We start from the raw sequence: 24,646 nt of genomic DNA, 5'->3' as shown, positions 1-24,646 counted from the left end.
TATAAACACACGCATATAAACACATATACACACATGGGTGGAAAAATATCACTAGAGTTTACTAGTTAGGGGCTAAAATTACTAGCGCATAAGGAAAAAAATACAGGTACACTCAAAAAAGACAAGGTTAGCTACTTTTTTTTTTTTCAACTCAACTTTTTGAGAATATTTTCTCTTAGGCAGTCAAATAGTTAAATCCATGCATAAAAGTCTTACATTTCTGTTACACAATGAGCCGGTGATATACTGCTGTACCCAACTAGCAATGTTTAAATTCAGAGGGTAAGACTGTATGCCCCAGTTATGATTTGGTGAACCCCAGAAGTAAGTCTATAATGGAGCCTGATGAAGGAGGGTTGCTGTGGGGAATAAACAGGACTTGTGAAGCCGTAAAACACCAACATTCCTGAGTATTCATCAGCTCTGAAGTGGGAAGGCTCTCCTGGGGGAGGACTGGTACAGAGGAGTTGGTCTCTTGTTAAATTGTTGCAGCTGTTTCTTTTAATTGCTTGTTGTTAAAAGACTTTTACTGGCCTTCATATCTGTAAACACCAGTCAGTAAATTCCTCTGCCCCAGATGCCCAATTCCCACTTCTGACCGTCCACTGACCCCAGGAAACATCCTATGCCTCCCAGTGCTTGTGCCTCTTAGCGGGCATTAAAGGGGAACATCTGCTCAGAAGTCTGTTCTCCCCAGTGACAAAACCCAACCTGTTACAACAAGGAATTCAGCTTGTATCTTGGGGGGGGGGGGGGGGAGAAACTGTGTGTGTGACTCTCACTCACTAGTACTGGAAATGTCAATTCATGTTGCATCAGTATGTCAAGGTATCTGACAAAAACCTTGGGGATCACCTGGGGAGAAATAATAGAAAGTATGGGAGGAGCCACAGGTTAAAGAAACAAGTCTACCTCTTGTGTAAAAACTGTACTTGCCCTACACTCCATAGAGACCAAAAAGCAAAAAATCGGTATCCTAGGTTTTCTTCAAATTGCCTAAACCCATTATAGATCTACAGCATTTTGAAGAAAACCTAAGCGACATATTTTGTTACTTTGTCTCTCAATTTTTTACACAAAAGCAATGTCCCTTTGAGTTATAGTTTTTTTTTAGTAGAAATAAATTAGTTTGAATTCCACTATAATAATATTTCCAATAAAACATTAAATGCAGCTAGTTTGCAGATATCATTCATTGTTCAAAAGCAAAATTACAGGACAGATTTGCTCTTCATCAGGTGATGAACATTTTCATACATCAAGACAGAAGGGGGGGTAAGCAAATACAAGGCGTGATACCACTAAACGTGACTTGATAGTGTGACACACACCAATAAGACGACTTGTAAGAGACTTACTTATATGCAAATAGGCAAGGCACAGTGTAGCAGTAATTTGATTAAACAGACATACCCCCCCAGCAGAGATAAGGGGGCCTTTAGAGCTGCAGGAAGGTTACAGGGGAAGGGTTGAGTTCTTGTGAATTACAACAGCTGCCCCATGGAAAGAAAGCATCTCATCTCAGTCTCCAGTCCGCAAACAGTGGGATCCATTCTGAGCCCACAGAATGAGGTTCCGTGCAGCTGTGCTCCAGGAATTCCCAGGGCTAAGGGGCAGAGATGCCCAGGCACGGAATGTGCAGCCGCTTTGATGCCTGGAGCCCACGCCAGGGTCTGAAATGGCTTCATTCAAGGACAGCACACAGACAAGCCTTTGTGTGAGCAATAAAATGATGAGATAGAGTGCTAGGGAGGGCCCAAAGATAGAATGAACAGACCAGGCTAATAAAGACCAGAGATAGGCATCAAGACTGAGGGAATTTGCTCTTTTGTGAGTCTGCATGAGGAAAATAATTTACTAGACAGGGTGAGAGAAGTTACTAGTCCACTCAATGTTCAACATAAGAAAAAAAACTCATCCACTGCAATTTCTTACTCATCCAGGACTATTACAAATTTCCAGCCCTGCTTGTGCATATATATGTATATACCTGTGTGTGTGTGCTATATATATATATATATATATATATATACCTGTGTGTGTGTGTGTGTGTGTGCTATATATGTATATATGTGCTGGTATTCAAATATTCTATGTATTGTAGCCACAGTTTTTTTTTAAACTTGTCCAGCACTAGTAAGCTAGAGGAGTGTATGTGCCCCCTGTGTTGTACGCTTGAGTACAGTGTTATCCATTCCTGTACTGACATGTATAATCAATATTTTTCACTAAATGTATAAATTGTATCCCATGTATATAGTGCTAAAGAAAATGTATAATTCTTAAGTTATAAAACCGGACTGACCAATGGTTGTAAAATATTTAAAAAAAATATATCACTTCAAAGGTAGACGAAATATTAGCGCTTAGATTTTTATTTTATTTAAAGAAAAAATGTGTTAAATTATTGATAGAAATGTAATATACACACATTTTTGGTGAAAAGATGGGGACTTATTTATTAAAGAACATAAATAAAAAGAAATTGAGATAGAATGAGATAAGATGCTAAATAACATTACATTTCTTTTTAAACAAATGTGCATTACAGCATGACGAATGTGGGGAAAAGCATATACAACATAGGAATTTTGACTTGTAATAAACTGATGCCTATATCCATAATGAAGAAGTTAATGCAAATCCTGAGACAGGTATTGTCTTTAAATTGTGACCTGTGCACCTCTAATACCCTGCAGGCTCAGCCAGCTGTGTGGGGGTTAACCTGAAAGGTTGTGGATTTGAGGAATTTAGCTTATTGTTTGCCGTTTTAATTAAATTCTTGAGTGTCCGCTTCTTCCCATAGACTGGAGACAAGAGGAGGAGGGAGGCTGTTATCAGCAGAGGGATGTGAGAGGTGGAGAGGGGAGGGCTGGTCTGTAGATGTGATGAGTGAATATAAGGAGTGTTGTTTACAGAATATGGAGTTATATTTCTCTCTGTATTGTGTCACCAGCAGCTACAGTGTATGCCAAGGGAGTGACTGGGGGAGAGGGAATGCGGGGGGTGGGAGTTGGGGCAAAAAGGGAAAAAGATGATGTAACCTGAAGCCTGAAAAAAATAGAGGGGGCAAAGCAAACGGATAAGGTTAAAAGCAATGTACCAGGCCGAACAACTGCAGAAAACAATGTACCAGGCCGAACAACTGCAACAAACAATGTACCAGGCCGAACAACTGCAACAAACAATGTACCAGGCCGAACAACTGCAACAAACAATGTACCAGGCCGAACAACTGCAACAAACAATGTACCAGGCCGAACAAGTGCAACAAGCAAATAATGTACCAGGCCGAACAAGTGCAACAAGCAAATAATGTACCAGGCCGAACAAGTGCAACAAGCATACAATGTACCAGGCAGAACAACTGCAACAAGCAAACAAAATACCAGACAGAACAACTGCAACAAACAATGTACCAGACAGAACAACTGCAAAAAACAAAAAAACAATGTACCAGGCAGAACTGCAAAAAAAACAATGTACCAGGCAGAACAACTGCAACAAACAATGTATCAGACAGAACCACTGCAACAAAACAATGTACCAGGCAGAACAACTGCAACAAACAATGTATCAGACAGAACCACTGCAACAAAACAATGTACCAGGCAGAACAACTACAACAAACACAAACAATGGAACTTATGTGCCAGGCAGGATTAACTCGTTCTATGCCTTTAGCAACAAAGCCAACATTACAATATCAACAACGTAGTTATGTAAACTTTACAGAATAGTTCTGTCTATCCTTTATCAGCCCCTTGTTTAAGAAAATGCTGCAATGCCCTCTCTGGCACTTATCTTATCTAATCAGTTCCTATAGGACATGACAAATCACTTATTTTTATTGTTAATGTGTTGTTGTTTTTTGATGGTTTGAATAAAGCGATTGCGTTGTTATTTATATTGTGCCTCATGGTCATGTGCGAGGAGTAAAGTGTAGGTGCTTGGAAGTGCCGCTTTTTTTTTTCTTCTCTTTTTTTTTGGCAGACACATGAAAGGTAACGCCAGGTATTTCCTTGACACCCAAGTCTGCAGGAGATCCCGGGAGGGGAGTGAAGGGAGGGACACCATGAGAGCTCTGGTTTATAAATACACACAGCAGGTGAGTGTGTGAAAACGTACAGAGCGCTGGCACTGATATAGGGCTCGTCGGACACCTTCACTGCCAAGGCTGCATGGCTTTCATTGGTTTACATGCCAGGAATGACAACTGTATTTTTCATCATCCTCTAACGTACACCATTATATATAGAAAAAAACTGACTTTATGGGTCAGCTTATTAAACCTTAATAACCTCTTAGCATAAGTTGTTGTTTTTTATTATTATGTTTTTTTTTACCCAAGGGCATTTATTTACTTTTTTCTTTGAAAATGCAAGTTGCTTTTCTGAACATTACTAGTTTGGGTCTGCTTGAGGAGGTGTGTCCTTTTTACCAATACATTTGTAGTAGTTGTCCTTATCAGCCAGTGAGTGAATGATTCTTTAGTATTAATACAAACATGAATTTACAGCTACTTTCCGTTTCAATTTAAATAGCTTTATTGTAACATTTGTTCACTCAAAAATATTAGCCTGTTAAATTGCTGCTCTTTCATTTGTATTATAGATCTGTTTTGTATTTGATAACCCTAAAAAAAATCATATAGCTACCCTACCCATAATGGGTTAAGATGCACACCCCAGCCAACTTCCAATACATGTTGTTCCCAATGGAGGTGCCAGAACCCGCCCTGCCGCAGAAGTCCGGCTGTAGACTAACTATTGAAGAGAGAGCGGCTGTGTGTCAACAACATCTGTATGTGGGCTCATTGACATCTGCCAGCTCCTTTTCCCCCCACAAGCCCAGGCACACCCCAAATCCTGTTAACCAGCACTATGCCAGACAAAATAAAGTAATGCACTAAAATTACTAATTGGCAATTTTTTTTATTTTTTTTTTAAATTTATAAGGAATCAATATGATCTGGTAAATACTTTTATTATTTGGTGTCCCCTGCAGTAAATGTTTGGAATTACAAATATATATTCAGGCTTAAAAGGATATTAAATTAAAAATATATATAAAAATATTTTTAGTATAGTTACATTCATAATTTATTTTGCATACTTTTCCCTTAATTTAAAGGAACACAAGTCAAAATTAAACTTTTTAATTATTCAGATAGAGCATGCAATTTTTAACAACTTTCGAATTTACTTCCATTACCAAAATTTGCACAGTCTTTTTATATTTACACTTTTTGAGTCACCGGCTCCTACTGAGCATGTGCAAGAATTTACAGATTATACGTATATGCATTTGTGATTGGCTTATGGCTGTCACATGATACAGGGGGAAGAGGAAATAGCCATGACTAAAAAATTTGACGGAAAAAAAATTAACTACTCATTTGAAGTTCAGATTGTTTTTTCAACAGCTTTGGCCTGTTTTGTGTAGCATATTTTCATTGCACTCTTTTTGTTTGTTTTTTTTCTTTCTTAGTTCACATATCAATAAATTATTATTATTTCCTGTTTTAATAAAAAGTTCAAAATTAAACTCAGATCCCACTATTAAACCATGAAAATGTATAAACATGATTGCATAGAAGAGTTTGTGAATTGAAAAAAAAATGTAAAATTATAAATGGATGAAAAATTATATAAAAATGGTGAATCTCACACATCTGAGATTATGCAGTATTACAGTATCTCAAAAAAAGGGAGTACACCCCTCACATTTTTGTAAATATTTTATTATATCTTTTCATGTGACAACACTGAAGAAATTACACTTTGCTACAATGTAAAGTAGTGAGTGTACAGATTGTATAACAGTGTAAATTTGCTGTCCCCTCAAAATAACAACACACAACCATTAATGTCTAAACCCTTGGCAACAAAACTGAGTACACCCCTAAGTGGAAATGTCCAAATTGAGCCCAATAAGCCATTTTCCCTCCCCGGTGTCATGTGACTCATTAGTGTTACAAGGTCTCAGGTGTGAATGGGGAGCAGGTGTGTTAAATTTGGTGTTATCGCTCTCACACTCTCTCATTCTGGTCACTGGAAGTTCAACAAGGCACCTCATGGCAAAAAACTCTCTGGGATCTGAAAAAAAAAAGAATTGTTACTCTACATAAAGTTGGCCTAGGCTATAAGAAGATTGCCAAGATGCTGAAACTGAGCTGCAAGACCATACAGCACTTTCACAGGACAGGTTCCACTCAGAACACGCCTCGCCATGGTCAACCAAAGAAGTTGAGTGCACAAGCTCAGCCTCATATCCAGAGGTTGTCTTTGAGAAATAGATGTACGAATGCTGCCAGTATTGCTGCAGATGTTGAAGGCGTGGGGGGGTCATCAGCCTGTCCGTGCTCAGACCATACGCCACACACTGCATCAAATTGGTCTGCATGGCTGTCGTCCCAGAAGAAAGCCTCTTCTAAAGATGATGCACAAGAAAGCCCGCAAACAGTTTGCTGAAGACAAACAGGCTAAGGACATGGATTACTGGAACCATGTCTTGTGATCCGATGAGACAAAGATAAACTTATTTGGTTCAGATGGTGTCAAGTGTGTGTGGCGGTAACCAGGTGAGGTGTACAAAGAAAAATGTGTCTTGCTTACAGTCAAGCATGGTGGTGGGAGTGTCATGGTCTGGGCCTGCATGAGTGCTGCCGGCACTGGGGAGCTACAGTTCATTGAGAGAAACATGAATGCCAACATGTACTGTGACATACTAAAGCAGAGCATGATCCCCTCCCTTCAGAGACTGGGCTGCAAGGAAGTATTCCAACATGATAATGACCCCAAACACACCTCCAAGACGACCACTGCCTTGCTAAAGAAGCTACGGGTAAAGGTGATGGACTGTACAAGCATGTCTCCAGACCTAAACCTTATTGAGCATCTGTGGGGCATCTTCAAATGGAAGGTGGGGGAGCACAAGGTCTCTAACATCCACCAGCTCCGTGATGTTGTCATGGAGGGGTGGAAGAGGACTCCAGTGGCAACCTGTGAAGCTCTGGTGAACTCCATGCCCAAGAGGAGTAAGGCAGTGCTGGAAAATAATGGTGGCCACACAAAATATTCACATTTTGGGCCCAATTTGGACTTTTCCACTTAGGGGGTATACTTACTTTTGTTGCCAACAGTTTAGACATTTATGGCTGTGTGTTGAGTTATACAGGCTGTATACTCACTACTCAAAGTGTCATTTCTTCAGTGTTGTCACATGAAAAGATATAATAACATATTTACAAAAATGTGAGGGGTGTACTCACTTTTGTGAGATACTGTATATATAAAGTGATAAAGGGTTAATTGAAAAACCTTGGATGTATTCATTCTTTATCAATACTGCTTCACTTAAACTATCCTTCTACATAAATTGTGATGAGTTGGCATTGGGCCAGGGATTACTTTGAACAGTAAAGGAGCTTATTTATATCTGGCTTCCAATTAGCCACATCAAAAAGACCAAGGGGTATGTCCCTGGACTGCTCTTAAAATTCTAAAACCTGCCAAAAAGAAAGGTTAAATGTTTAAAGGAACAGAACAGCATGCCAGGAAATAGACTAAAATATTTAACTATTGCATTATTGTGTACCACTTCTTAGAGGGACACTGACCAGTTATGGAGAACAATGCGTATATAATATACACATACACACAGTATATATAAAAAATAATGCCCTCAGTTCTTCATTAACATCTGCACATTAGTGCAAACACACCTCTGGCATCTCTGTCATATAGACTAACACAACAACCATATAAATAGACAGTGGATTGTCTCCAGCTTTGTAAAAAGGTGGGATTTCCTATTAATAGCTGGCAGACCTTCAAAAAGTGGGATGTTATAAAAACTAGGAGGGACAGGGGTGTTTTGCCTGAAAGGAGAAATGGTTGACAGGTACAGAAATTATGATCCACATTGGAAAAGGCAGGAAGTATACTCAGTCTGTGTAATCAACTGGTATTGTAGGCATTTCAGAAAGGAAGAAAAAAAAAATCACTGGACTGTCTGGGCCACAAGCCAGGCACAGAGAAATATACAAAAATGGCAAACAAAAAAGGTGCAGCCTGCTCCGTCACAAACTATCTGAGATCACTTCTCTGAGGTTTTAAAGGACACTGGCTGGTATTATTTGATAAAACATTTTATAAATGTATTACTGGACGATTGCATTTTTTTTTTACCTTAGCTCTCACATTTTGATAAAAAAATTTTTATAATTTACACTAACATACCGTCTTCAAGTTTTGCATTTTGTCATATACTACTCACACAGGGGTGAGTGAGTACCTCATAACTTATTGGCATTATTTTTCAGCTACTACAGGGTGGCATCGGCATCTACATATCCTCCTGTTGGCTGTGTTTCTGGAAACTTAAACCTGCACTGATACAGCCTCCAAAGGGAACAAAGAGATGATCTTAAAGGAACATTAACTTGTAGCGCACAACTACAACTGCTCTATATGTTATTGCATTTCATCCTGTTTCTGCAGCTCTTTCGAAATCAGTTTTTCTGTTTTAATATTTTAAAGGTGCCATATACTCTCTGCCTCTTTTGTAATGGACGCCGCCATCTTGGTGCTCAAGTATTCTTACATACTGTGACAGAAGCAGTTTGCACTTACATATCAAATAGGTTGTCAACTTATTAAGAATTTTTCAACGAGCTTCAAGTTAAGATGCATGATACAGAGCAGGAGCTTTACATTTCTGCAGTGACTGCATTGCTCTATATTATTGTGTAGTGCTTTTTTATATATTTTTTGTGTAACTGTAAAACTGTATAAAAAAATGCATGTAAAGCTCACATGATGTATCATTCACTTACTAATGTTACAGCTGTATTAAAGTATGCAATATAACTGATCTGTGAGTGTGCACAGCTGTCACAGGCTGTGAGAATACTTGAGCCCCAAGATGGCGGCGCCCAGTATGAAGAGGCGGGGCTTCCATATCTGGCATTTTTAATCACCCAAGAGCTTACAGTCATCAGACACAGAGAAAAAATCTGTCTGAAAACAATGTCAGAAATACATGTGACATATATACTCTGCTAAGGGTTAAAAACCCACTGCCAATGTGACCCACAGCTTTCTCTGTGGTGAGGAAGGCTGGACAGCAGGAAGCACATGCTGAGAAGGGATCAGCAGCAGATGTGAGGGCCGCTCCATTGCTGTGTGAGTATGGGAAAGGGTGTGTGAAAGGAGTGGGAGTTTTGAACAGCTCCAGGATACAAAGTCAGCCAGGCCCCAAATCGAGTCATTCAACCTTACAAAAAAAGCAGACTCAAGAATCTCATGTCTCAAAGCAATGTGCAGGTTTGGGCAGAGAGCAGGAAGCTGCATTTATCAGGATTGGCCTTGAACAGAGCCCTTACATAATGTCGCTGGCATCAAACCCACACAGCCTCTGACCCACTTTAACGAATCAGGGGCACAAATAGTCACTTGCGCAAGCTGACAAGGAGATGATGCAGGGCATGCAACCACTCTATGGTCCTTGAGATTTAGACTGGAAATACTTTATGCCACAGCTATTTACTATTGTACACATTCACCCCTTCAAGGCTGGAGGAGTTTTCAAACACAAATGACAGACCGTTCATTGTGCACTCTGAGCAGCATCTTTAATACTAACAGCACATTAAGGGTTAAGGACATGGTCATCTCTTGCCACACCCTGATTCTTCCCAAATTAGTTCAGTCGCAAAGCGACAGAAACACGCAGAGTTAAAGAAAGTGAGAGCAGGAGGTGGTACTGGCACCGTGCCCTGGCATTATGCCCAGCTGCTAGTCTGAAAGGATGCCAGCTGGCTCAGTGCACTCTAGGACTGCACTCCCCCTTCCAGCCTCCACACCATATGAGAGAGGGAGAGAGACAGTCAGCAAAGTGAGAGAGACTGGCAGAAAATCTGATACTGTGCAGCACAAAATGCAGTAATCCAGCACACAGTAAAGCACACATGACAGAGTGAGACATGCATTACTACAGGCTGAAACACAATGATGCATACAGAATGAGTCACACGGGTACATATACAGACTGGCACATACTGGTACACACAACCTGACAAATACACGTACACACTGGCCTAGATTCTCAAATGACTGGAGACATGTTACTTACTCGCAAGTTTCTTTCAATTACTTTAGTCTACACCAAAAAGTAACACAAAAGAATTAAAGAGATCTGTGAATACTTAGTAAATCTAGGAAAGTGATATACAGTTTAACACAAATGGACATATTATAGATACAATCATATAGACATTCATACAGATTAAAACAAATGACACAGTGATAAACCAATATACAAGGTATGTATGTGTAAAATTCAGATATTCACTTGTCAAACAGATCCCAAAATGTGGCCGCAGGTAGCAGCATTCAGCTATTTTTTGGCGCAGGATATATTAACTTCAAAGTGCAACACGAAAACATCTGTGCAAATTCATACTTTGTGTATTGCATTTTAACACTAATATATCTGGCGCCGAAAATAGTCGAATGCTGCTACCAGCGGCCATATTTGGAATTTGTTTGAAAAACAAATATCTGAATAAGAATTCGGCACATACCTAACACAAAGTAACACACAACAGCCTAGATTCAATAAAACCCACTTGTAAAACTACCCTCTCACTTAAAGGGCCATAATACCCAAATGTTGAAACACTTGAAAGTGATGCAGCATAGCTGTAAAAAGCTGACTAGAAAATATCACCTGATCATCACTATGTAAAAAAGAAAGATTTTACCTCAAAAGTTTCTCAGTAGCCACATCCCATTGTAAAGGACTTCTAAGCAGCATATCAGTATGTCTGTACCGGGACAGTTGAAGGGATGAGCCTTGTGCACTCTCATGTTATTTCCCTATTCAGTTTAAAGAAGTTTACAATGAAATCTCAAGAGAGTTAAGTCAAATCTCATGAGATCACAGTAAAAGAGCTCATGACGTCAGCAGTGTTGATGCTGATTGGCTGCTGTTCATTTCTTTTCTTTTTTTTACCTGCAGCTGGACAGCAGCTGAATTATAACTTTTTACACAGAACTTACTCTGCTGAGCTGAGGAAATTGTGAGGTAAAATATCTTCCTTTTTTTACATAGAGATACTCAGGTGATATTTTCCTGTCAACTTTTTACAGTTATACTGCATCAGTTTCAAGTGATTTAGCATATTAGTATTATGTCCCTTTAAACGCTCTTTAACAAAACTCAAAAATTGCAGAATTCAAAAATGTTTGTAATCAAAATTGGTCACAGACAAGCTCCATTATAACCAATGAATGTGCATCTTTCTTGCAAACCCTTATTAACGCAGAGAACCGTTGCACTGTCAAGATACCAGCATAACAAAAACCTTACTAAACAATAAAAAAAAACAAAAAAAAGTACCATCAACTCTAAAATATGCACAACATAAAATTGTTTATTTAAAAAACAAAAACAAAAAAAACAAAACACACATTTGGCAAAACTATATAAGTTAAACGCAGAAAAGCTAAGTAAAATAACACTAGAAAAGACAGATGATAAATTTTGAACATGTTCTCATCTTAAAGGGAAACTAAATCCAACATTTTTCTTTAATGATTCAAATAGAGCATGGCATTTTAAGCAACTTTCTAATTGACTCCTATTAGCAATTTTTCTTAATTCTCTTGCTATCTTTATTTAAAAAAGCAGGAATGTAAAGTTTAGGAGCCGGACAATTTTTGGATCAGAACCGGGGTTACGCTTGCTTATTGGTTGGCTGAATGTAGTCACCAATAAGCAAGAGCTATCCAGGGTGTTGAACCTAAAAAATTGGCCGGCTCCTAAGCTTTACATTCCTGCTTTTTAAATAAAAATAAAAGAGAATGAAGAAAAATTAATAGAAGTAAACTAGAAAGTTGCGTGCTCTATCTGAATCATAAAAAAATAAAAAAAAAAAAATAAAAAAAAAAATGTGGGTTTAGGATCCCTTTAACAGTGGGGTCCTCTGCACCCTAACAAGTGTCAATGGATCTAACCCAATGACACACAAGTATTTAGTCACATGCACTAAATAGTTCAATAGACACTGCCGCCCCACCTAACGAGCAACACCCTGCAGGCTAAAACTGCTTGTCCTCATACAAAGCAAGATATGCCCATGAGCAAAACGGACTTTCAACAACCTGCATTTAAAAATAAAAAATTAATCTACCAAATGTCAGCATTTGCTCCAGGCTGCTAATTCACCTGGCAAATTACTCCTGATTATTTTTAGGATTTATTAAGTTCTTAAGTCCATATTTGTGGAGCTGAGAAGACAGGTGTTTTATTCTACATTTTATGCAAGTTAACTCTTTACATGCTAGAGATTAATATAATGCTACAATGTTTTGCTGGTTCTCACAGATCAAAAGTTCACACACAATAACAATAGCAGAGGGACACCTTAGCTCCATTAACAGTGTGTATGTATTACTTCCAATTTGGAGTGCAAGCTTTTCAGTTCCTTGCCTGTGTCATATTATAATAACTATTCGAAAAACTGCCAGCTAATGCTTGTGGTAGGAATAAGACTAATTGGCAGACGAATACATTTCTGCTGCATGTGTATATTTATTAATGTCATTAGAAGGGACAAAAGGTTTAGTGCCAACCTGATTTTTATCATCTTAAAGCAATTGTTTACCTGATATTATGGCAAATGGTGGGTAATATGCTCTGTCAACTGTGGGGTTTATTTATTTTTGTGGGGGCTGAAAAACCCCTCAGTTCAGCACTCTGAACTTTATATTTGTATAATAAGTGACAAGACATTGCCATTATCACACCTCTGTATTAACCAGTGTCCCCTCACTCCTTTAAAGGACTACTAAACACAGTAGAATTGCATAATCGGTAAATGCATAATAAAACGACAATACCAAAGCACCTTGTTTGAATTTCAAACGAGCTGTAGATTTCTTTTTTGAAAGTTAGTTCTATTCTCCCTCGTATTGCATCATGTGACAGTCATCAGCCAATCACAAAATGCATATGTATATTCTATTAATCTTGCACATGCTCAGTAGAATCTGGTGCCTCAGAAAGTGTGCATATTTAGATAATGGGAGTAAAATGGAAAGTTGTCTATCTAAATCACAAAATTATAATTTTGACTTGAGTGTCTCTTTAAAGGGATACTAAACCCAAATTTTGTCTTTCATGATTTAGGTACAGCATGCAATTTTAAGCAACTTTCTAATTCACTCCTATTATCATTTTTTCCTCGTTCACATGCTATCTTGATTTTAAAAAGCTAGACTGTAAGCTTAAGAGCCGTCCCATTTTTGGTTCAGCACCTGGGTAGCACTTGCTGATTGGTGGCTAAATGTAGCAAACCAATCAGCAAGCTCTACCCAGGTGCTGAAGCAAAAATGGGCCGGCTCCTAACCTTACTTTACTGCTATTTCAAATAAAGACAACAAGAGAACAAAGAAAAATTGATAATAGGAGCAAATGAGAAAGTTGCTTAAAATTGCATGCTCTATCTGAATCATGAAATAAAAAATTTTGGTTTAGTATCCCTTTAATCTAGGATGCTAGGGGGCTGAGCTAAGGCTTTTTTTTTACCACAGCTAAGCTCAAACCTCAGGCAAAGCTGGGGGTTGTGGACATTAGTAATTCCTTTTGACAACGAAACAAGGCTAAAAGGACATATGTGATAATAAGGTCGGAAGATATTTCCAAGCCAGCTAGTTAAATGAGACCTCAAGATCCCTCTGCTTGCAGGTGCTTGTGTACAATGCTGCCAAACAAGTTTTGCTGGGGAGGGGAAGGAGGGTTAGGGGGCAAAGTTAACACTTAGGTAAGCTGTGGTTGGTGGAATTCCATCAATTGGAGGTGAAAACAGAGACGATATTGACATAAGTGTCAGTGAAACAGCAGCATATTGAGTGCCATATTATTTAAAACAGTGTAAATAAATAATAAAATGTGCATCGTCACAAAAAAAAGTTTATTCTAGAAAGCTAATACAGTTTTTTAAAGCATCTTTATTTACTATTAATTAAATCCAAGTAAATAAAATAAAATACCACTATTTTCATTTACAGAAAAGGACCTTGCCACTCATTTTCTATCAAAAGGGGCACGAAACATCTTGTAATTACAAGATATGTACATTGTCTTGCTATACAATAACATATCAGCCCGGTCTAAACATTATTAAAACAACGTATCTCGTTCGCTGCAATTGTTTTTCAATAGCCAAAGTACACCCACCACTTGCCTTATTTGGAGGAGCCAATCTGGGATTGAGTCAACAGCTGACAAGTGTAGTCAATGTTGCATAAAGTGCATGGATTAGCAGTTGTTTTCTGCTAAAGCCAATTAGGGAAAGATATGTGGCAGGGTTAGCCTTGAAACATCTGCTGTGTTTTTTTTTCACAAATTTGCAGAGCTAAATTAAATGAAAAGGGGGCAAAATTATGAAAGAATATTACAAAGTTGTTTTAATATGCATAACTAAAAATGTTATATTTAAATCTCAAGATGTTTACTAACAGGAAATGCAAGTTTATGTGCAACCGATACACTATACCTTGCTAATTGAGACAAATGCCAAAGAAAACCCTGGTTTATTCAGCAGAGGACTGTCCAATTTTCAATAAAAATGATGCACTTTAAAACATTTTAGACGCAACAGGGAAACAGTTTGACTGCAGGGCCTGCTAATAGGTGGCAAAGATGCATTTTTAAATTGCGCCAACATTTTTCAACAAACTTTCATGAAAAGATTTAGAAGGTGTAGGAGGGGGGAATTTAACAAAGGGCACTGCATAACAATTGGAATCTAGAAGAGGCAAAAATATCGAGAGTATTAACCCATAGGTGGCTAGATAGAGCAGAAACAAATTACAAAGTGATATATTGGTTTTTATTTTTTAAGGTTAATGTTGCACAGGATTAGGACCTCTGATCTGCATCTAAGCCTTAAAATGAATGCTCGTAAACACATACTGATACTAATGGATAAAAAAAAAATACCATTTGGCTGAAATAGTTGTACACAGAGTGTCTCCAGTCATGGTTGACGCAACAGAGGCCTAGAATTGTGTGTAGGATTGTGCGCGTCTCTCCAAGGTGACAATTTAAATGGTAGCCAGAAAGCTGGCTTATAGCTGATACAATATTAAAGTTGCTTTAATTAACGGCACAAAAGACAGTTTGTCCTTAAAGGAACAGTGCAATCAGCTTTCTAAAAATCTAAAATAGGGCATTTCCAAAAAATGTTTTTTACATTTAATTTTAAAATTAACATTCCTGTTCAAAAAAATTAAGCATTACTCATTCCATATACCCTTTGCTGCTAGAAAAAGCTAGCGACAGAGATTTGTATGTTACTAGCCAATCGGTTAAATATCTAAGCAGTTATAGGTAGAGGAATACTGAAGGCTTATACAATATATACATATGTAGATTTCTAATTTATTTTGGCAATGATACATTCTAGTTAGATCCTTTTAATTGTGCAGTTATCTTATTATATTCAGTGTACTTTTAATTTTTTTATTTGCCTACTTTTTTCCGTAGTTTGTTTTCTGTTTTCATTGGAAAGACCCCTGCAGGATTCATCAATCTAACTTAATAAAACTAAAAACAGTGACTAGTTGATTATTACAGAGGCTTAACTATTTATGTTCCAGATGCCCAAGAGGGTTTTCAAGCAGTATATGCCTGGACCAGAAGACAATGCAAAATGTTATAACAAAAACAACAATTTAGATGCTTTTAACCCATTTATTTTGTGTGCAGATATTTTGCAATTCAGTGATTGCCAATATGTCCAAAGTTTATATATAAACTTTTACTGACATTATGCAAACCACTTCACTTAGTTTTAATGCAGGAAGGAAAATAGCTGTAAGGAAATGCAAATAAGCTGGATTCAGAAACATCACAAGAAGTGAACGCACGTGCAATTGATATACAATTCTTTGTGACAAAGAAAGCAATCTGTACATAAAAAAAAAACATAAAAGAAGTGGTTCAAGGTGCAGGTCTACTAACCTTCATGGGAGTGTGAGAACCAGATTTGGGAGGTGCCAGCCCCATGGGGGCCCCGGTAGGTGGTTTCTGGGGAGGAGGTTGATGTTGCTGCTTGGTGTGCTGATGCTGCTGCAGTTCCTAGGCTGCTGCTCAGAAAACTGCCCATGAAGGAAGATGAGGAGTTTGCCATCAGGCCGCTGCCAGCTATGGAGCAGAAAGGAGAACATTCTAAGTGCACGTGCAAGTAGATTAAAGAAAACCATTACTGGCTGGTGGTGGAAATAGAATTCTAAAGAACATTTCTGTACACATACAACTTAAGCTGGTTTTAACAATATGATGTCAAAGCAGGTGTCATCTGCATCATTTACTTTTACCAAAACACATATAACCACGCACAAAATGTGTGTGTATTTGTATTATACACACCGACATACATACATATATATATACACATATATATACACATATATATATATATATATATATATATATATATATATATATATATATATATATATATATATATATATATGCGGTTAACAGGGAGGAGAACTGCACCCCTGAGATAGAACAAAAGCTAGAATAACTTCCATGCCTGTTCATTTATATTGCAACTCAGGGTGCTCGTTCTTTTAGCACACTATGCCCCTTCACAGAGAAAAAATATCCTGTAGCATATCAGTCTGATCCTGCCCAATGACAGTCCAGCGCCGAAATACCAGGCAATTCTTCTCTGAACAAGGGAAGCAACAACCCCAGACGATCGTTTCGGCCTTCTGTGGGCCTCGTCAGTGAGGTGCAGTTGTATCTCTCTAAGGGCATGTGTGCACGGGGTCCACGTCTGGATTACCCATTACCCTTAGGAAGGCATGGAAGTTATTCTAGCTTTTGTTCTATCTCAGGGGTGCAGTTCTCCTTTCTGTTAACCGCATATGTAAATTACCCTTAGGTCTCCCTAAGAGTAATGGGTAATCCAGACGTGGACCCCGTGCACACATGCCCTTAGAGAGATACAACTGCACCTCACTGACGAGGCCCATAGAAGGCCGAAACGATCGTCTGGGGTTGTTGCTTCCCTTGTTCAGAGAAGAATTGCCTGGTATTTCGGCGCTGGACTGTCATTGGGCAGGATCAGACTGATATGCTACAGGATATTTTTTCTCTGTGAAGGGGCATAGTGTGCTAAAAGAACGAGCACCCTGAGTTGCAATATAAATGAACAGGCATGGAAGTTATTCTAGCTTTTGTTCTATCTCAGGGGTGCAGTTCTCCTTTCTGTTAACCGCATATGTAAATTACCCTTAGGTCTCCCTAAGAGTAATGGGTAATCCAGACGTGGACCCCGTGCACACATGCCCTTAGAGAGATACAACTGCACCTCACTGACGAGGCCCATAGAAGGCCGAAACGATCGTCTGGGGTTGTTGCTTCCCTTGTTCAGAGAAGAATTGCCTGGTATTTCGGCGCTGGACTGTCATTGGGCAGGATCAGACTGATATGCTACAGGACATTTTTTCTCTGTGAAGGGGCATAGTGTGCTAAAAGAACGAGCACCCTGAGTTGCAATATAAATGAACAGGCATGGAAGTTATTCTAGCTTTTGTTCTATCTCAGGGGTGCAGTTCTCCTTTCTGTTAACCGCATATGTAAATTACCCTTAGGTCTCCCTAAGAGTAATGGGTAATCCAGACGTGGACCCCGTGCACACATGCCCTTAGAGAGATACAACTGCACCTCACTGACGAGGCCCATAGAAGGCCGAAACGATCGTCTGGGGTTGTTGCTTCCCTTGTTCAGAGAAGAATTGCCTGGTATTTCGGCGCTGGACTGTCATTGGGCAGGATCAGACTGATATGCTACAGGATATTTTTTCTCTGTGAAGGGGCATAGTGTGCTAAAAGAACGAGCACCCTGAGTTGCAATATAAATGAACAGGCATGGAAGTTATTCTAGCTTTTGTTCTATCTCAGGGGTGCAGTTCTCCTTTCTGTTAACCGCATATATATATATATATATATATATATATATATATATATATATATATATATATATATATATATATATAGAGAGAGAGAGAGAGAATTGTAATCCAAAATACACACACGGCCTAGTGTGTACAGTATTCGGAAAAAGCAGGCAACACAGGATATTCAAATAACAAGCCTTTTATTCCAATCAAATGAAACAGCAGGGCCTTAACCCATAACATTTCGGTCTACACTTAGACCTTTGTCAAACAGAGCCCATGTGAGAGATGTGTGTGTATTTGGATTATACACACCGACATACATTATATATATATATATATATATATATATATATGACGTGGTACCTGGGCTTGTCCCATTTGGCCAGATGCGGTGACTAACCTTTCCATTTTTGCTTTTAAATCTTAGCCGAGAGCTTGTAAGTGAGTGCTGGGTTTTCTCTGTGTGTTGTATTAATTTGTTTTGTAATTTTCCCTATGGTTCTTGCACCCAGACCTGTCTGGGGTTATTGGCCTGTGACTCTGGGGACAGCTTCCTGTGAGTGCCAGTGGCACCCAGGGCCGAGCATGTTGCAGGGTCATGGGATGTGTACCCGATTATATATATATATCCAAGCTTTCTTAGTATAGTTCAAATGGTATGTATACCCTTCACAAACATTGTGAATGGGAGCAAATACAACATTTTAAAATAATAGGTTTTCAGGGGCATTTTAAGCGTAAATATATAAGTGGACTATTAGGTTAGGGATGCTATGAATGATCGTTCTAGGTATCTACATATTTTATATTTCACATCTCTTTAAATCTGTATAAATCATTTCAATTTCTCAGTACTTTCATCATAGTACCTTTTTATATTTCATATTCACTTCTAGATATAATTTTATACATATAGATATGTTTTTTATTTATTTTATACCATATTTATAAATGTATTTTAAACATATGTAATTTTTAATATGTCTATATATGCAAATTGTTTGTAAAGAGGAAATGCAATATTTATTTGACACTCATTAGCTATTAGTATAACCATTTAATTAAAATATGCAAGTTATATATACACAAACATACACACACATTATATACACACACACTATATATATATATATATATATATATATATATATATATATATATATATATATATATATATATATATATATATATATATATACATACATACACACACATACATACACACACCTACCCTACATAAATACATACATGGACACACTTAGTGGTAATGCACCTTTTTCCCTTTGGACTAGTATGTATGTAAAATTATGTTAACACATCCCCCCCATATAAAAATGGGAGCAATGTTTTTAGACCTATTACATTGCTGTTATATTATCATAAACACATAAATACAAGTCATATGTTTATAACATTTCCTGCATTTTATTGAGGGCCTCCCTAGTTATCCACTCACTTGAACAAACACTTTAATTGCAGGAAATATTTACGGTTATGTTAGAATGTTTCTTCTTTGACACCTGACAAAACCACAGCACAGAGAGAACAGGCTCAAACAACAGGCAACATTCTCAAGGACAGAAGAAATGGAGGGGCTTAATACAGTGAAGACTCCTGCACAAATCAAGATTAATAAACAGCTGAAGGGGCAGAAAAGTGAAAATTAAACTTTCATGATTCAGATAGAACACGTGATTTTAAACAACTTTCTAATTGACTTCTATTATCAATTTTGCTTTGTTTTCTTAGTATCCTTTGTTGAAGAGTAGATCTAGGCAAGCTGGCAGGCATTCAGGGGGTGCATGGGTCTTTAGCAGTCTATGTATAGCATTGCTATCAAAAATGTTGCAAACACTGCTGTCAGATGGATTACTCTTTAACAAGGGATACCAAGAGAACTAAGCAAAATTGATAACAGAAGTGGAAAGTTCTTTAAAATGTCATCCAGTCCATTTAAGTTTACATTTTACTTTACTGTCCCTAGCAAACTTCTGTTATCAAATTAGCTTTTCTTCCCATGATATTCTATACCTAGGTAGGCATAGTGCTGCTATCTAGTGCTCTTGCAAATCTGCTGATATATTGTGCGCCAGAAATGGGCTGGCTCCTAAGCATATGTCGCAGCTTTTTAACAAAAGATACCAAGAGAACGAAGAAGAAAAAATAGAAGTAAATTAGGAAGTTGTTTAAAATTGCACGCTCTGTCTGGAACCATGAAAGAAAAGAATATTTGGGTTTCATATCCCTTTAACTGACAGGGGCTTCAAGGCAATGCCACTAGTATGGAGGTCCATTAAGGACATAACAGAAGCTGCAGGACCATCAGGTCTGCTTTAAATGGACATTAAACACACACAATATAAAATGATCAATCGTATATATAAAAATATATATAATTTTACTATTAATTTTGCTCCCTTTAACTGTAATTCCACACTGAAATTGTGAGCTTTTCAGTTCCTGTTAGAAGTTAAAGTGCAGCACACTGTTATATTCCACACAGCCATTGGCTGCACACTCTGATGAACTATGTATAACTGTCCCTAATTGACCACAGCAGAGAAGGTAACCTAAGTTACAACATGGCAGCTCCCAGTGTTTTATAGGCACTAAAACTTTACACATGTTTTGTCAATATTTAAACAACTAATGAAATGTTAAAAAAATACATCAACAAGTTATTCTTAGACTAATCTTTTCTTTGAATGCATCATTCTTCCTAGCATTTATTTTGTGTTTAATATCCCTTTAAAGACTAATTTACCAATATGGGCATACAGCTGACAGGAGCGGTTTATGACCCCACCTACCAATTTCCCTACAATCGTGCCCTTGTTGTGGAGAACAGCTGGGAACCTTTGGGTCAGACTACAGAATAGACACTGCTTTGGTTGGATGGATAGATAGAATATATTAGATATACGAGATAGATAAGAAACAGATACTCACAATGTGCAAGACATTTTTTCTATGCCAGACAGATTTATTGCAATGTTTCCGTGTGGTGTAATTATGCTAATAGCAACTTTCAGTGGTACTATTAGAGATAGTTGGAATCTATATTGGTTGAAAATTATCTAGCACTCTAAACAGACAGTAAGGTACATATACCTGAAGACTGATCTATGTATCAAATTAAAAAAGAAATTGTTGTTTATAACGTGTAGTTAGGTTTTAAAGCTCTTTAATCTTATGGCTGCTACAGAGCACTACAATATATTCTAGTTCCCTGTCAGCCAATGGGCTACAAGTAAACTTGTGACTATGTCCCAATAAAATGTGTTGTCTTTAGGTGTTGATATCAATAAATACACATGAGAAGCTGCCAGGCAGAAATAAATATTTAAGCCATATTTAGTGGGTGTATTTGGGTTCACTGGTAGATCAGTGAGACTCTCCCCTTCCCTCCCAGCCTTAAGGGTACAATTAAAACTTCTTCAAGACAGCCTCTTCAGCTAGCATGTGACCTCCCCATACTCTCACAGATGTTTTTATCACCTGACAAGCAAGGAGACAATACCAGATGTGAGGACCACATCCAAACCTTCTCTGTTTAGCTTCTGTGTTAGGGAGGTATCGTGTGTATAATCCCTATACCAGGTGTGGGATTAAAAGCCTAATAATGGACAATTGAAGCAGAAATGAATGCAGCCATTTCTTCCTCCTCTATTCTCACCCCAATTTTGTTGCGTAATAATAAATAGTTTTATATTATCCTTCCTGCAGCTCTTATCAGCAAGACGAGTGTACTGCCAGAATTCCACCCTGGTGTTGGCTGCATTAGTGCCTCCGAAGGACAACTATGAAGTTTTCTGGAACTGGAAGCATCCCACAGTTTTTTTATTATTACTTTTTTGCCTTTGAGCAGTTACTGAGACAAAATGATTTGCAATCAATTGCTCTACAATAAGGTACAGACAGTGGCACATAAAGCCTGTATAACATAAAAAAGATGTGAGGAAAGATGGGAGCCACAAGGACTTAATGTAGGGAACTTTAAATGTTTTGGGAGAAGTGCAATTAAAAGCAGTTATCTGTATTATATTACATTGTGGTGCCCAGTGATGTACTATTGTACAATGCATCAGTAACCAGGAAATCATGAATAGGAACCACATACTCACTAGCACAGACTAAAATGTTTCCTTTTCTAAAAAACAAAACAAAAAAAGACTCCTATTGGCACGGTAGCTGGTGCTGGTCAGCGTTAGGAGTGTGACCAGTATCACACACTTTGCACCACCCCGAGTTTGTAAGGGAATTTCCAAAGCCCAGTACCGTCATCCCAACCTTAGGAAACAGAACTATAATTTCATTCCTTGTTACTGACTTGCTTTCAGCAGTGTTTCCAAAACTAATTCAGTCTTGAAAGACTTCAAGAGCTTCAAAACTATTGACAAAACCCCAGCTCCCAATAAATCTATAATCTCTAGCCAAGATTGTGAGCCACCACCACCCATTGTCAAATATTACCACACAGCGCCTTCCCAGAACCATACAGTCACCCCCAACCGTTACACATCACTGCACAGAGAGAGGGGGGTGATTAGTTTAATAACCCTAAATCATACTCCCTAGCACATCAGGGCTAGAAAGAACAGTTTCTTAACACATTTAAACAAAACTAAACAAATGGATTGGGTAGAAGATGCAGTTTTGAACACCTTTGTAATTTACTCATATTATCAATTTTACTTAGTTATCATAACATCCTTTTGTTTAACAGCAATCATAGGTGCGTTTAGCCATGTGGCGGTAGCGTTTGCAACAATGTTTATAGCAATCTTATAAATAGTTGCAAACACTGCTGCCATGGAGTGCTAAAGACATGTGCATGCTCCTAAGGTAACATAAGATTACTCTTTAACAAAGGATATCAAATCAACTAAGCAAAATTGATAATAGAAGTAAATTGAGAAGTTGTTTAAAATTGCACGTTCTATCTGAATCATGAACATTTAATTTTATGACTTTATGGTCCCTTTAAGAAATCCTCTGTTATTCTAAAACTGATAAAATCCATATTACATTATTATTGCATTAGTGAAATATGGATTGGCTTAAGGAAAGAGTCAACGTCTTCATTATGCCAGTAGCAGTTACCTCTGAAACAATTTCTAAATCTTCCAGGACTTTATAGGTAAATCAGACTACTGCCTGTACCTTTAAATAATTCAACAATTCTTTTATATAGCTGTGAAAACAAGAAAGGACTTTCATATGAAGGAAAATGAGCAACAGGCTAAGAAATCACTAAATTGAGTTTACAAACAAATCCTTCTCAAAGTTATATACAAAAATTTTATAGAGACATAAGTTACTAATTTCACATTTATTTTTTTCTTTGAGTTGAACCACAGCCACTTAGAATCATCAGTTTCTATTGGGGATTCTGCCTCCTGTCTATCAAAATCATATTTAAAATTAGCCTCCACTACTTCTGCTGGAAAGCAAGTCTATAATCTACCACCCCTTCTGTAAACTTGTATTTCAGTGGTTTTTAAAATGCTTTTACTTGGCTGTTAATGAGCTAAACTAATACTGTCTCAAAAAGCTTGCAATCTATTACATAACTTGTAAAGTTGGTGGAGAATAAAAGAGTCTTGCTACTTACCCCAAAAGAACATGATGAACAGAAAGACCAAGACGGCCCTTTTTTACCATTAACTGCAGGCACAACAAGAGGATGTTAAAATAGCTTTATCATGACCGAGAAACAGGACATGCCAGCCCAGCAGCAACCGTTCACAGGAGAAAATAGCAAGGGAAACAGTTACACGGATCGTAAAAAGAAAGTTTTATTGTGAGATCATGTGGCGAGGGATCTCTCCTGGGGCAGGAGTTCTGGAAACACCGCTGCTTAACTCTTCCACCAACAGTACAGAAGCTGTAACATATTTTTATTCATATCATTGCATTTGCAATGCGTTGGCTGATTTGGCAGTGAAGGGGTTATCTGATCTTCAGCCTTCTAATATAAAATGACCCTCCCCATTCATTTGGGCTCCATGTGTTTTAAAACGTAGGAGAAAAAAAAAAAAAAAAAACACACACAGAAAGCAATTTGTGTCTGATAGAAAACAGGTCTGGGCTGCTGGTGCTGGGGGAGAAGGGGGAGTCCTCCCACGCTGCCAAACTTCTCCCTCTGAGATGCTTTGGAAATGACTGTCCTGAATGTGGTTGGAAGAAAAAGAGGGAGCGAGATATGCTCCATCCTCCTGATGTACGCTCTTCAGAATATTTCACTTTCACAAACATGTGTGAAGACAAATATCTGTATGAGAATACTACTACACTCTAGGCATGAAAACATGGTCATCATCTTACACCAGAATACTGAGTAAGGATGCTGTGCCACCAATGGCTTCCTTTGTATGACAACAGTGCAGCCAATCAAAAGCTAAGGTTAGAGGGAAAGGTGGTAAAGTGGACAGCATGAAATATCAGATATCTATATTAAAAAATATGTTTTCTTAGAGTAACCTGCAGAAAACAGGTGTAGTTTTCTAGGATTCTGTTCTAATTCCACTCTTACCCGCAAGACCAGTATAATATAAATTTAAAGCAAATTAAAGGACCAGTGAATACAGTAGATTTGCATAATCAACAAATGCATGATAAAAAGACAATGCAATAGCCCTTAGTCTTGACTTCAAATGA

At 37.9% G+C, this 24,646-nt stretch overlaps 1 protein-coding gene across 6 annotated transcripts in view; it reads right to left on the bottom strand.

Moving 5' to 3' along the window:
- The window catches only part of BAHCC1 (BAH domain and coiled-coil containing 1), a 184,603-nt gene that overhangs the window by 96,389 nt on the left and 63,568 nt on the right, over positions 1-24,646 (bottom strand). For 5 of the 6 annotated variants that reach the window (XM_053706794.1, XM_053706769.1, XM_053706778.1 and 2 more), the window contains one exon: positions 16,036-16,218. In XM_053706794.1, the coding sequence (XP_053562769.1) occupies positions 16,036-16,218 (183 nt within the window). Of the gene's footprint in view, positions 1-16,035; positions 16,219-23,600; positions 23,721-24,646 lie in introns of those variants that run through there. The other variant, XM_053706813.1, reaches the window with a different exon arrangement.

Source organism: Bombina bombina, chromosome 1 (genome assembly GCF_027579735.1).
Source record: "Bombina bombina isolate aBomBom1 chromosome 1, aBomBom1.pri, whole genome shotgun sequence".
NCBI classification, from domain to species: Eukaryota; Metazoa; Chordata; class Amphibia; order Anura; family Bombinatoridae; genus Bombina; species Bombina bombina.
This window is presented reverse-complemented; position numbering and strand designations above follow the sequence as displayed.